At 37.9% G+C, this 14,190-nt stretch overlaps 1 protein-coding gene and 1 long non-coding RNA gene across 2 annotated transcripts in view; both read right to left on the bottom strand.

The window, feature by feature from the left end:
* The window catches only part of NCOR1 (nuclear receptor corepressor 1), a 184,559-nt gene that overhangs the window by 109,996 nt on the left and 60,373 nt on the right, over nucleotides 1-14,190 (bottom strand). The window contains 5 exon segments of the mRNA XM_014589600.2: nucleotides 1,913-2,003; nucleotides 3,445-3,617; nucleotides 5,964-6,030; nucleotides 9,696-9,748; nucleotides 10,276-10,332. Of these exon segments, the coding sequence (XP_014445086.1) occupies nucleotides 1,913-2,003; nucleotides 3,445-3,617; nucleotides 5,964-6,030; nucleotides 9,696-9,748; nucleotides 10,276-10,332 (441 nt within the window).
* LOC106735371 (uncharacterized) lies at nucleotides 6,316-9,148 on the bottom strand. The gene is made up of 3 exons (XR_001370714.2): nucleotides 9,056-9,148; nucleotides 8,476-8,528; nucleotides 6,316-8,140 (listed from the first exon to the last, which is right to left on the bottom strand). It is a non-coding gene; the product is annotated as an uncharacterized LOC106735371 (long non-coding RNA).

The following is a 14,190-nucleotide window of genomic DNA, read 5'->3' as shown; positions in this document are numbered from 1 at the left end:
CTACAACCTAATATTTATTAGAACATCTGTCACTGGGACCAGTAGATAGCGAAATGGTAACATCACTGGACTCTCACATAGGAGACCATGGTTCAAATCCCAGACCCAGAGAGTTAAAACTCACACCAGGCATGAGTGCATATGTGCCCAAGATCCTGAGAGGAGAAGGGATTGCAGCATGGCCATCCCCCCTGGAGGTTGACTTATTGCTTTCCATCTCTCTCTCTCTCTCCCGCGTGCTCACATGCCCTATAACAAAAATCTCTCTTAAAAAAAAAGAAAGGAGAGCATTAGTCTCTGGGAATCCAAAGATGGCCCCAAAGGGATAATAATCGCACTCATGAAGATGACACTCGGGCCAACTGTAAATAATTATTAAATAGAAAAATAAAAACACAAAAGCAGTGTAAAATAAAACTACATATTGGCATCTGGTTAGTTCTGTTTCAGGATAGTGAGTGAGGAAGCTTCACGAGGGTGGAAATGCTGCTGCTGGGCCTTAGTGATATACCTGGGGTCTTCAAAAAGTTCACAGTACATCTTAGTAAGAAGATACTGCATGGATTTCATAAAAATGTTATGCACCAAAACATGCGTATACATTAATTCTTCAGAAACTTTAAGTCCTCTCAGATTCTTCAGATGTACACCTTGGTCTCTAGTAAGTGTTTCATAATTTTAATAATTCTGTTGTCACAAGGGCAAGAAAAAACAATTCTACTCACTATCAAAGTGCGTCTTTCCCTTAAAAGAATAGAACTTCATTTTTACTCATAAGTGAATTTCCCCCGTATTTAGTTTTAATCCTCACATGCTCAGTCACCTGTCCTTTCACTGCAATTACCACACCGGTCCAGAGCTATTTCACCTGCATACAGAGGACTGACGCTCAGCTGTTTCCAGTTCAACTCTTTCCCACCTGGCTAGACAGCACCCTCTTGAGAATATACAACCATCTGCAAACACATGTTCCTTCACTACTTTAGGAAACTATACCACCTGCTCAGTCCTCTAACCTAGAAACTGAGAAGTTATTTTCCATTCCTCTTTCTTCTGACCCCCACATTCACTTCATTCATTCTGTCTTGTGCATTCTATCTTCTACTGCTCTCCCCTATCACCACCCTCTTACACATTCCTGCCACTACTATCTTGACTCAGATCTTTATTTTTCTTGTAGCAGCTCCCTTCTGCCAGGTCTCCTTCTGTCAAAGTCATTCTTGTAAAATGCAAACACAATCATGTGACTGCCTTGTTCAAAACTCTTCCATGGTTGGCCAGTCTTCGAAACAGTCCAGTCTTCAGTAACTCAAGTTCCCTCAACATACACACATATAAACCCTTAGCTCCTTAGTTATAGGACTGAAGTGCTTTAATATTTAATGAATGTAGGGGCCTGGCAATGGTGTAGCAGTAGCGCAGCTGGACCTACATGAGAAAAGTCCTGTGTTCTTGTTCCAGGAATACCCTGAGCACACCAGACATGCCTGTGACCCAGGACCACTGAGGTGAATGGTGGCCTGAGGGCTCTGTTGGGTGTGACTGTCTTTCTCTCTCTCTCACAGAAGAAGTGGGTAAATAAACTTTTTTTTTTTGGAGAGGTTTTTTTTTTTTTTTTGCTATAGGGCGCATGCGCTCGCCAGACAGACAGAGACATAGAGACAGAAAGCGAGAAATCACCCTCCAGGGGGGATGGCCACACTGCAATCCCTTTCCCTCCATTCTCCTCTCAGGATCTTGGGCACGCACGCACACGCGCCTGGCATGAGTTTTAAGCCACCGGGTCCGGGATGCGAACCGCGGTCGACTACGTGGGAGTCCAGCAACATAGCCATTTGGTTCCCAATAAACTTTTTATAACAGTAATAATAATAAATGAGTTAACTTGTAGCAAATCAATTAATTTTCTTACCTCCTGCTCAGAAAGCCCATCAATAATTTCAGATATCTCATGTTCACTCCTAGCAATGGTGGCTGAAAGACCAGCTCCTCTCTGCCCAACTCTAAATATAAGAAAGAAATTATAAATATATTTAAAGACCTCTTATAAAAAAGACATTTCAATTAAGTTATATAATTATTTTCTATTTTCTTTTTTTTTAAGAGAGATTTTTGCTATAGGGTGCATATACTCGCCAGAGACAGAAAAAGGGAGAGACAGAAAGTGAGAAATCATGCCCAGGGGGGATGGCCACATCACAATTTCTTCACCATTCTCCTCTCAGGACTTTGGGCATGCATGCACATGTGCCTGGCCTGAGTTTTAAGCCACCAGGTCTGGCTGGGACTTGAACCACAGTCAACTATATGAGAGTTCAACAACGTAACCATTACGTCATCTGTTAGTCCCTATAAATTATTTTTCTTTTCAACCAATTGAAAGTAAGAGAAGAAACCTACAATATGATTTTAACTACTTTTAAGTAATGCACTTGAGTGGCCCATTAAATAAATAATGAGTCAAATGCTAAGATTGAGATTTAAAGGTTACATGTCCAAATTCAAATTGTAGAACTATTCAATGGTTATGAGAAACCTCTGGAAAACCAGTTATTGATGCCCTTTCTACTTCAAAAGTAGTATTTTTGTCTGCCTTCTGGAGAACAGGATAGCAGAATAATAAAAGTAAATAAAACACCTTAAAAAGGAGGGAAACAACCCAACCATAACTCTCAGAAAAATTTATTTATGAGTAAAAGGGGGTATGGGACCAGCAGTTAGCGATGGCTAGGTCACTGAACTCCCATGTAGTTGACCGCGGTTCGAGTCCCGAACCCGGTGGCTTAAACTCACACCAGGCGCGTGTGTGTGTGTGCCCAAGATCCCAAGAGGAGAATAGAGGAGAGGGGACTGCGGGGTGGCCATCCCCATCCCCCCTGGGGGGTGATTTCTCGCTTTCTCTCTCTCTGTCTCTCTCTGTCTTTCTGGCGAGCGTACGTGCCCTATAGCAAAAACCTCTCCAAAAAAAAAAAAAAGTAAAAAAAGGGTGTATGTGACTTTTACATGAGACAGTGAAGAAGAAAAATGAAAGCTTTTAAAACCTTTTGAAAATACCTGTTCTCCAAAAGTATTAACAAATCAGAAACTACCAAAACCAATTAATTTCTTACCTAGCAAGCAATTTAATACTGTTTGATTATGTTGGTAACAAAAGACTAAGGGATATTTAGGTCTATTCTTATTAACTGTCCTTTCCCAAGGAATCAATACTTTCAAGAACTAACGAATTTCACATTATTCACTTGCATTTAGATTCAACAGGATGATTAAATTAAAAATTAATGTTCAGTTCCCTAAGACATCATATTTACTGAGTGGTAAAGAAACTTTATATTGAAGACAGACATTCTTTATATCTTTAATGACCAGATTTAGGAAATGGTAATACTGTGAAAATGCAAAAGTATGTTTGAAGGAAAACTACTACAGTCACTCAACACTTACCGCTGAAATCTTTCTTGCTGTTCTCTTTGTTTTCGAATTTCTGGAAACTGCTTTTCATAGTACTCCCTTGTTTTGCTTTCTTTAGCCTTCCTCCGAGGATTATTTTCTATTCTGTCCACTTTTTTCTCCCATGCCTCCATGAGCTGATCGTAACGCTGGCAGATTTTTTGCTCCTATTAAATACCCGTAGCAAATCAATAATTAAACTAAATTCTGTGATTCTGACAAACCTAATACTTTAAAATAAATGCTATTTCTTAAGGTAAAGTCAGAAGTACATTTGGTCTATAACTCAACTGTGAGTGAAAAGCTGTTCTTGAACTGATAAAGGAGAGAGAAAGGAGCTGCTTCCTATGTAAGACCGACATGTAGAAAACATTATGGCTAGATTTTTTTACTTAACATTAAGACTACACAAATTAATCAACAAGTCTATGACCTGCTACTAGTAATGGACTAGCTATCTTTCCTTTTAATAACAATGTCTTTCTTATGAGAAGAGACTGGAAAATTTACAAAAAGCAATCATGTTAACATTTTGTTGTTATTCTTCCAATGTATCAGAGAAAACATGCAGTCTTTAATCATTCCTTTACTGGTGGACATTCTAGTTGCTTATAGTTTTTTGCTATTATAAATAATACCATATAATAAACATTTTTGACAGTGTAGAGAAGGCAGAAACTAGTTGTACTTTACAGTAAAAAGAATCCAATGAACTAAATGAAATAAAAAATGCTTTAAGAGAAGTTATAATCCCATTTTCTAAACAGAAAATTCTCCATTATGGACACAGAACTGTGTACATATCTGACAACATATGGATGGAGGAAAGTAAAAAAGGACTTACAAAAACCACTGTCATTGGTCATTTCACTTTCCTGACACGAGGGAGGAGAACATTATTTCCCTGACACCACATGACTACATTTCACCCCCATTTCCCAATCACTCTTTGCAATTCCTATATATCTTTTGTGTCCCTCACCTTTTCTCCATTTCTATTGTTAGCCACTTTATCCAGGCCAACATCACCCCCACCCAGATTAAAATAATGGCTTCCTTTATGTCTCCAACACATTTTTAATGTTATAGCCAAACGTAAATCCTTAAAATACAAACCTGAACATTATGCCACCTCAGTCTGAAAACTTAAAAGGTGCCTTCGAGAACTGATCCAAAGTCTCACAGGTGGCCAGCAAGGCACTTACACCTGGCACGTGGTTTCCTGAAGCAGCCCCATTGCTCATCACACTCCCAGCTCAGTTTTAGCTCCAGCCAGCTCTGACCTGCCATACTCCCTCCACCTCCCAGACCTTATTTAAGCTCTCCTTCAGCTCACAGTCTTGGTTTCCCTGCAGACCTCTCCTGTGTGTTCTTATCTGCATCAGGTGGCCCTCTCCTCCACGCTCTCACAGTCATCTGTGTGCCCATGACCACCGCAAACCACAGTGCAGTGACTGCCTGCGCACTTGTCCGCCTGATACCTAGGGCACCCCGTGGGCTGAGACCACAGGGCTACCGTGCTCACCTCTGTAGAGTAATGCATGGAACAAAGTACATGGCCAATAAGTATGTATTAAGCGAATCAGTGAACACATAAAGTTTGCATTTACTCTCTGAAATGTGAAAAAGTCTATGCTTCAGGTTGCATCTCTAGAGAGCTAACTTAGCAAACTACCACAACAAAATTACTGGAGGGAAAAAAAAAATTTGTGTTAATTTCTTATTTGTATGTTCTTGGGGAAAAACAACAACAACAACAACAACAATCCAATGCCAGTAACTTATGAAGGCATCTGAAGGACTAGACCAGCAAATTAGAACATTAGACATTTTACATCAAATAAAAGCTACTGACTCTTGAGCTTTACAACTCATTAACTGTCAGGTCATTAAACCTAAGGTACAAAATTCATTTCTGATGTGGATTTAAAAAACATCATTTATTTACTGAATTTAAATGTATTAACAGTTTGTAAAATTAGTATGCACGAACACATTATGAATATGAGAATATTAGCATTCTATTTTCTGTAACTTAAATTCCATGAAGATTATAACCACACAACTTTTGGACTGCAAGTCATATAACAACATATGCAAAATTATTTAAATTTGAAAAAGCTGAAACCTACATGACCCAGTTTCTAGTAAAAGAAGAAGAGCAACGTCTAATCAGCATAACTAAAACTTACCCACATTTGTTTGAGGCTTAAGAGACTAATGTAGATCATCCTATTTTTCATATTTTCTTAACTACTCACCATTTTCTTTATTTTGGCTAGATGAACATGTTATCATACATAGATGACCAATGAAATTAATTTGACAACGGCATTAAATGTGAATTAAAATGTTAGACTTATATTTAACTCATATGTATAGCCATTTTCTAAACCAGTACTTATTCTCATACATAATCAAGGACCGTTCTCATTAATAATGGGGGAGTGAATGCCTAAATGAGCATGAATGGGAAATTGTACAAATTTCAGTTAACAAGGATAGGACCTCACCCTTTGTTTTCTTGCATGATTTCTTCTTTTAAAAAATAAAATGAGTTTTTTCCTCATCACCTGGTTTCTAGAAGAGAAAAATATGGTTGCATGACATTAAGAAAAAGCACAATTTAATGATACATTCATGCTTTTTTTTTTCCAGAGACACTGGAAAACAGGCAAAGATTATTTTTAAATTATGATGTAATCAAAGTTAATTCTCTTTTTTTTCACCCTGCAAAATAAGACTTCATGATTTTTGCAGTAATTAGAACTAACTAAAATTCCTCCTGCTCTACAGCAAAACTGTATACAAACAGTTAATTCTCAGGTAATATATCCAATTATAAGACATATATTATTTCCAAATTATAATTACACAGCTATCTATCCTTCTTAAGAACTTTGGTGATATAAAAATCTTTGCATACTCGTGGAGGAGGGAGGTAAAAAGAAAGAAAATCTTTTAAAGTTACCTCCCTACCTTAGGTAAAGTGCTGATCTCCCGTCTGTGAGAGGAATGTCTACCAACATATTTAGAGAGAAGTGACTTCTGCTTTAAACAGAAGTTTTGTTTCAGTCACAGAAATGACACAATCCACTCTAAGTAGTAATGGAGGGCAATGTGACAAGACAGGAAATCTTCTTGTATATCCTAATGTAACAGTTTTACTTTTTAAATCTGAAGCACTATGACCTTCAAAACAATGACATGCAGGTTCAAATATAAATATTTATACCCCACCTACTTCCAGAAAGGATTTCAAGCTGATTATTCAAATATAAATACAAAGCCAAGGCAAGTAGAAGTAATTTTTTGGATTATCTGCCACTCAGGGCTAACAGTGACACTGGCTCCACTCAAATAAGCATGGACAATCAGGAGCTGGCTATATGAAAAAGTAGCCAAGAGATGAAAAGAATCATTATAAGGTACATTTGCTGTTTCATACAAAGCAAATGACGATGAACGATTCATATGAATGCATGCAGCTAAGTAAAAGTATTTTAAAAGATGACATACAGTGGGAATGTTACCATGTATTCAATCTGATCTCTTTGTAATTATGTGCTAGTCAAAAGCAAATGACAACCAATAAATACAATTTTAAATGTTTTTAAGATTCTAAATGATGTCAGCCAGTCAGAAACCCATCTCAGGACAGTGTGTTGAGCATGAAATAGGCACTGTAGATAACATGAAATAAATCAGACAGATCTACTACCCAGCTTAAACTTGGGGGTGGGGGGAGACAGAACACAAACATAACTAAAGCTTTGTGGGGGGAAAAGAAAATCATTAAAAGTAGCCAACAAAATTTTATATGCTAGACTCCTTTTAAAAAATGTAAAAAACAGCTATACAGTTCCAAAACAAGATATATTTTGAGTTTGGTCTAACCTACTTCTGAGGGTTCTCAAGACCATAGCAGCATCTCACAGAAAAAAATTCATAAGTATATATGACTTTTATTATAACCCACTTATTTAACAAAAGTTGTAATTATTCAAAACTCAATCGTTTTCATGCATACTACCATGCAAATTATATTTGCCACCAATTCTGCAAAGTAGTCAACTATTGCACACACTCAGAAATAAAAAGAAAAAAAAAGGAAAAAATAAAAGATATAAATAGCAATGCGCTCATTAGTAACTGTAGTAGTAAATAATTATGATGATTCTGGTAATATTTAATAAAACACATAAAGTAGAAATATAACATTTGTGTCACAAACTAAGAATAATTCACTGAAAATTCTCTTAAAGTATGATAATTTAAAAAAAAAAAAAAGATACCTATCTAGCTTCCTCTCTCACTTCAATCAGATAAAGAAATTAGGTTTTCTTTTCACTTATTTTCTTATTCCAAAATGTGCATCCATGAAGGCCTGGTACTAGGATGAGCAAGGCCAAGCAAACTACATTCTGGAGCAGCCTCCTCACCCACATGAGGTGACCGAGCGCTTCCAAGGCACCAGGACAGTAAATGGCAGAAGGGTCTACAAATACCGTCATTAGCAAGAGTCATGGAAGGGAGTTCCCTAGAATAGGATTTTGAATAATGATAAAATGATCCGTGGCACTTCTACTTTGCAATGGCAGATGTGGCTTGGTGGGGGACGGTGTCATCACTAGTCTTAAATGAAAAAGCTTCATTATCTTACTTCATCATGCGCCTTGCAGGTACTCCACTGAAAAAAAGACAAAACAGGAGGCAAAAAATTCAAGCCTCAAGGTAAGCCATTTCAATGTTAAGTATCCACCTTTTTTTTTTTACTAGCAGATTATAAAACCAGCTAGTTTTATGCAATAATTTATTTCATTTTTTGGCCTCGGAAAACAAAGTTGTTACCCCAACCCCCAAAAAGCCAGAGGAAGATAACATATAGTAAAACGACAGCAAATTACACAAAGCTAAAACACACCTACACTATATTATAATAATGTCAGTGGATAACATAAAAATGATTTCTTAATAGAATATATGGTCTTTAACTGAAGAACTCCAAAGATGATTAATACTTACGTCTTGATGTTCTCATGGTACACCTTGGTATCTGATGGCTGGTTATACAGTGGCTATAAAATAAACCAAATATTTATGTATAAAATGTGGTACATATGTCTATGAAGAAGAGACAGCGAAACAGTATTTTAATATAAGCCTAGGTAAAGTATTAATGAACATACACAATAACGTGGCCTACCAAAATCTCCAGACTTTTTTGGGTTAACTGAATAAACTATGTACCCCATCTCTAATAGTGCCACTCTTGCAGGAAAGTTTGTAAATCCATGGCATCCCACAGTAAACATAATTATTCATAGATTCTGTATTTCAAAGGCAAAGGAAGAGTAAGACTGTCATCATCATAACAATTATGATGCAAAGAGCTTTCTAGTTCTCTTCTTAAATAGCAGCTCAGGCAAAAAGATGCTCAGGATGACGCCTCTACAGAGGTGACTGTTTCTTTATCATTATTTTCAACTTCATCATTAACTCTGCCCGCTGCATCCCTCTCAGCCCCAGACTGATCGTATTCCATCTTATCCCAGAGAAGTTACAATAAAAGCACTGGATGTGAAATAATTAACTGCTTACTTACCAGTTCAACTTTTGGTCCAAGACCTTCAAAAATTTTATGAGCTTCTTCTGCTTTTTTCTAGAGATAAAAACATTATTGTATTGTATAATTAAAAATTATGTTACCTTAGTGAAGGTCACTACCTATCTAAAGAAAACAGAAAGTTTGAATTACTCAAAGTACTCAGTAGTAAATATATGTTACATGACACATATTTTTAACTTGTCATTTTCAAAAGTAAAATAATCTAGGCCAAAGTGCTATCTAACAGAAATCGTCCTTGCTAAGAACAGACTGACCTATCAATAGCTTGGCAGAGAAAAAAAAAATTTTTAACATTTCTTTGATTTATTTATCTATTTATCTGTTGTGATTTTCAAGCCACTGGTTCTGGACTCAAACCTCAGCAGGCCATGTGGGAATCCAGCACCTCAACTACCACATCACCTGCTGACTCTAGAGAAATTTTTAACTTAAAACCTTCACTTTTTTTTTTTTTGGTGGTGAGGGGGAAGGTTTTTCTTTTCTTTTCTTCTCTTTTTTTTTTTTTTTTTACACACCTACACTATATTATAATAATGTCAGTGGATAACATAAAAATGATTTCTTAATAGAATATATGGTCTTTAACTGAAGAACTCCAAAGATGATTAATACTTACGTCTTGATGTTCTCATGGTACACCTTGGTATCTGATGGCTGGTTATACAGTGGCTATAAAATAAACCAAATATTTATGTATAAAATGTGGTACATATGTCTATGAAGAAGAGACAGCGAAACAGTATTTTAATATAAGCCTAGGTAAAGTATTAATGAACATACACAATAACGTGGCCTACCAAAATCTCCAGACTTTTTTGGGTTAACTGAATAAACTATGTACCCCATCTCTAATAGTGCCACTCTTGCAGGAAAGTTTGTAAATCCATGGCATCCCACAGTAAACATAATTATTCATAGATTCTGTATTTCAAAGGCAAAGGAAGAGTAAGACTGTCATCATCATAACAATTATGATGCAAAGAGCTTTCTAGTTCTCTTCTTAAATAGCAGCTCAGGCAAAAAGATGCTCAGGATGACGCCTCTACAGAGGTGACTGTTTCTTTATCATTATTTTCAACTTCATCATTAACTCTGCCCGCTGCATCCCTCTCAGCCCCAGACTGATCGTATTCCATCTTATCCCAGAGAAGTTACAATAAAAGCACTGGATGTGAAATAATTAACTGCTTACTTACCAGTTCAACTTTTGGTCCAAGACCTTCAAAAATTTTATGAGCTTCTTCTGCTTTTTTCTAGAGATAAAAACATTATTGTATTGTATAATTAAAAATTATGTTACCTTAGTGAAGGTCACTACCTATCTAAAGAAAACAGAAAGTTTGAATTACTCAAAGTACTCAGTAGTAAATATATGTTACATGACACATATTTTTAACTTGTCATTTTCAAAAGTAAAATAATCTAGGCCAAAGTGCTATCTAACAGAAATCGTCCTTGCTAAGAACAGACTGACCTATCAATAGCTTGGCAGAGAAAAAAAAAATTTTTAACATTTCTTTGATTTATTTATCTATTTATCTGTTGTGATTTTCAAGCCACTGGTTCTGGACTCAAACCTCAGCAGGCCATGTGGGAATCCAGCACCTCAACTACCACATCACCTGCTGACTCTAGAGAAATTTTTAACTTAAAACCTTCACTTTTTTTTTTTTTGGTGGTGAGGGGGAAGGTTTTTTTTTTCTTTTCTTCTCTTTTTTTTTTTTTTTTTTTTTTCATAGGTTTTTGCTACAGGGTACGTGTACTCGCCAGAAAGACAGAGACAGAGAGACAGAAAGCAAGAAATCACCACCCCCCCAGGGGGGATGACCACACCACTATTCCTTTTCTTCCGTTCTCTCGGGATCTTGGGCACGCAGGCACACACACCTGGTGTGAGTTTAAGCCACTGGGTCCAGGACTCAAACCGAGGTCGACTACATGGGAGTCTAGTGACGTAGCCATTACGCCATCTTCTGGTCCCAAAACCTTCATATTTTTATGTTACAATTTTTATTCTAAGTCTACATACAGATAGAAGCAATTAATTCATCAAACTCATATTGAAAATTCTGTGTGCCAAACACTTGCTAGGCACTAGGGAAACAAATATGAGTCTTTGCTGCAGAGGATGCCAGGTCTTGAAGGCTTCATAGAGAAAACAACAGTTAAGCCAGGATTTCAAATGAGTGTGCTTGACAGAATAGACAAAATACTGAGCTGCCTGAAAGCAGAGGAAACATCATGGGTTAAAGGTACCACCAAGTTCAAGGGAACATCCAAAAACTGTTCATGGTAGGATGTCCCTGTGAAAGGAGAGTCAGGACAAGGGCCAGGCAGGCAGGCATGTAAGCACCAATAAAAGGATGGGTCACTTTGTAGAAAGTGGAAAATCATCAAAAGGTCTTATCTGGAGAATCATGTGATGTGACGCAAATATGATACTCAATAAGGACAGATACTCAATAACGACATGAGAGATGAAGACTTAAAGTAAGCACTAGCTAGGCAAAGGGAGAGGAGAGAGGCAATGGATCAGACCATTATTTCAGAGCTAGGCCTGATGCTCCTCACTGATTAACTCACATGTGTGGAGTGTCAGGGGAGAAATAGGTAATTCCAGGATGCTGGCCTAGGTGATTGGGGTTGTTGACACTAAGTATACTCTTCTATCAACCCCTTTCTTTGTCCTGGAAACACATTTTCTTGTAAATCATCCAATCAAAATATAAAGACTCCTCTAATATATTGCAACAACCACCCTTCTATTGATAATGTTTATGTATTATGGGACCAGCAGTTAGCGTAATGGCTATGTTGCTGAACTCCCGCAACATAGTGGTCGACTGCAGTTTGAGACCCGGACCCGGTAGCTTAAACTCATACCAGGCATGTGTGCGTGCGTGCCCAAGATCCCGAGAGGAGAATGGAGAAGGGACTGTGGCATGGCCATCCCCCCGGGGGGTGATTTCTCACTTTCTGTCTCTCTGTCTCTCTCTTTTCTGGAGAGCACACACACCCTATAGCAAAAATCTCTCAAAAAAAAAAAATTTATGTACTATGCTGAAGTTAGAGTGTTTACAAATATTTTTGGAACCCACAACTATTTAGGCAGGGTGACAGCAAATCAAACTATTAAAAATCTTCTAAAGAATGGCCACAGTGGTGCAGCAGTAATGCAATGCTCTGCAACACTGGAAGCCATATGGAAGATCAGGGTTCAGTTCCCAGGTAAACCTGCACACACCAGGGTTAGGGGTTGGCCATACCTATCATCCTGGCTCGCTAGAAAGGCTGCAAAGAGGATGTCAGTGTCAGACCCTGCTGAAGGTGCAGGCCTTTCTCTTTCTCCTCTTCCCCATTCACTTGCCCATCTCTAGCTCATGAAAGAAACAAACAAGTTTGTTTTTTTTTTTTAATCGTCTAGAATAGTCTGTTTAAAGACTAAACAAACTTAGTCTGAACTTTAAATATGATGCAAGTCAGCTTTTCTCTCAGGAAGCCAGCTTTAAAATTAACAGTCATTCTTGGGAAGTTTTCTTCTTCCCACTCACTTTCTAAATTAAAAAAAAAGTTATGTGCATGATAATAGTCCCTATCTCTTAAGCCACACTGGGCTTAATTCCAACCAGTGTAGGCTGTGGCCAAACAAGGAAAAAGAGGCAGATGTGCTTTAGTCATTACCCCCTCTGTCCTTGCCTATGGTGTCAAAACAGGTGAGGCTATTAATTAAGAAAAGCAAGGGGCAGGGCCAGCCCCATAGCCCAGTGGTTAAGGAAGTTGGATCCCACAAGGCCAACTTGCAATTTAAATCCTGACCCAAACAGCTTGAAGAAACACGCAAGGGTGTGTGTGCCTGTGTGCATTCATGCCTAGAATCTCGACAGAATGAAGAAACAGAGAAGAGATTGTGACGTGATCCTGCCCCATTAAGGAGTGTTCTCTCCTTCTATATCTGGCGAGTGCACAGCCTCTCCAGCAATTGACAATTTGAAAATATATAAATAAAGCTAGAGACACTGCAGACCTAACAAAAGGCAGCATGGAGGGGCAGAAGAGAAACTACAGAGTAAGCAGTGAGCCAGACTGTGTTCTGGGCTCCCCCACCCCTTCCAGGAACCCCCACTATAATCAGGAAACTGCACATGTACAACAGCTACAAATGACAAGTGACAGTTATGTAAAAAAGAAAACACTACTTGTACAGTTACTATGAGTTAAAAATCATCTTCACTATAAGAAGAAAGTCTAACTTAGATATATCAAATTTGGTAGTTCTTCACAGGACAACAAACCAAATACTGCTAAACACAAAGAGTTCTGCATGGAGTTTTCAAGTGCGAAAGATATCAAAAAACATTTACTATACTAATTACTGAAAACACTGAAACACAAAAATTAAACACAAACTAAATTCTCTATCAGGTCTTGCTCATTACTTTCGGTCCTCACGTCCCAGTGAGGCACGAGCTATTTTGTAGGAAGTGGAAAATCATCAAAAGATTTTATCTGAAAACTCATGGGAAGTGACACAATATGAAGGACAGGTTAGAAAGAGAGAAAGAACAAGGACCAGTAGATGGCATAATGGCTACATCACTGGACTCCCACGTAGTCAACCACGGTTTGATACTGCACTCAGTGGCTTAAAACTCACGCCACGTGCATGTGCGTGTGTGCCCAAAACCCTGAGAGGAAAATGGAGAAGGGATTGTGGCCGGGCCAGTTCCCCTAAGGGGTGATTTCTCGCTTTCTGTCTCTCTGTCTCTAGTGAGCACATACACTCTAACTCTTAAAAAAAAAAAGACCAGGAGATTTCACATCTCAGATTTCTAGTTTCTCTTAAACAAGTGAACAAGTGAAGGATTTATCTTCATGTAGATTGTTCTAGCTGTTCAATAAACTGGCCTAATTTTAAATCTGCCCAAGCAAATAGTTTTATTTGCCTATATTTTTACTGCTCACCACTGTCTGTCTTTTTTAAAGAGAGATTTTTGTTATAGGGTGTGTGTGCTGGCAAAGAGAAAGAGACAGAGACAGAAAGCAAGAAATCCGGACAGGGAAAAAAGCCAGACTGTCCCCCAACATCCCAGAAAGGAATACAGCCTGGATGA

Source organism: Tupaia chinensis, unplaced genomic scaffold (genome assembly GCF_000334495.1).
Source record: "Tupaia chinensis unplaced genomic scaffold, TupChi_1.0 Scaffold000365_1, whole genome shotgun sequence".
Taxonomy (NCBI): Eukaryota; Metazoa; Chordata; class Mammalia; order Scandentia; family Tupaiidae; genus Tupaia; species Tupaia belangeri.
This window is presented reverse-complemented; position numbering and strand designations above follow the sequence as displayed.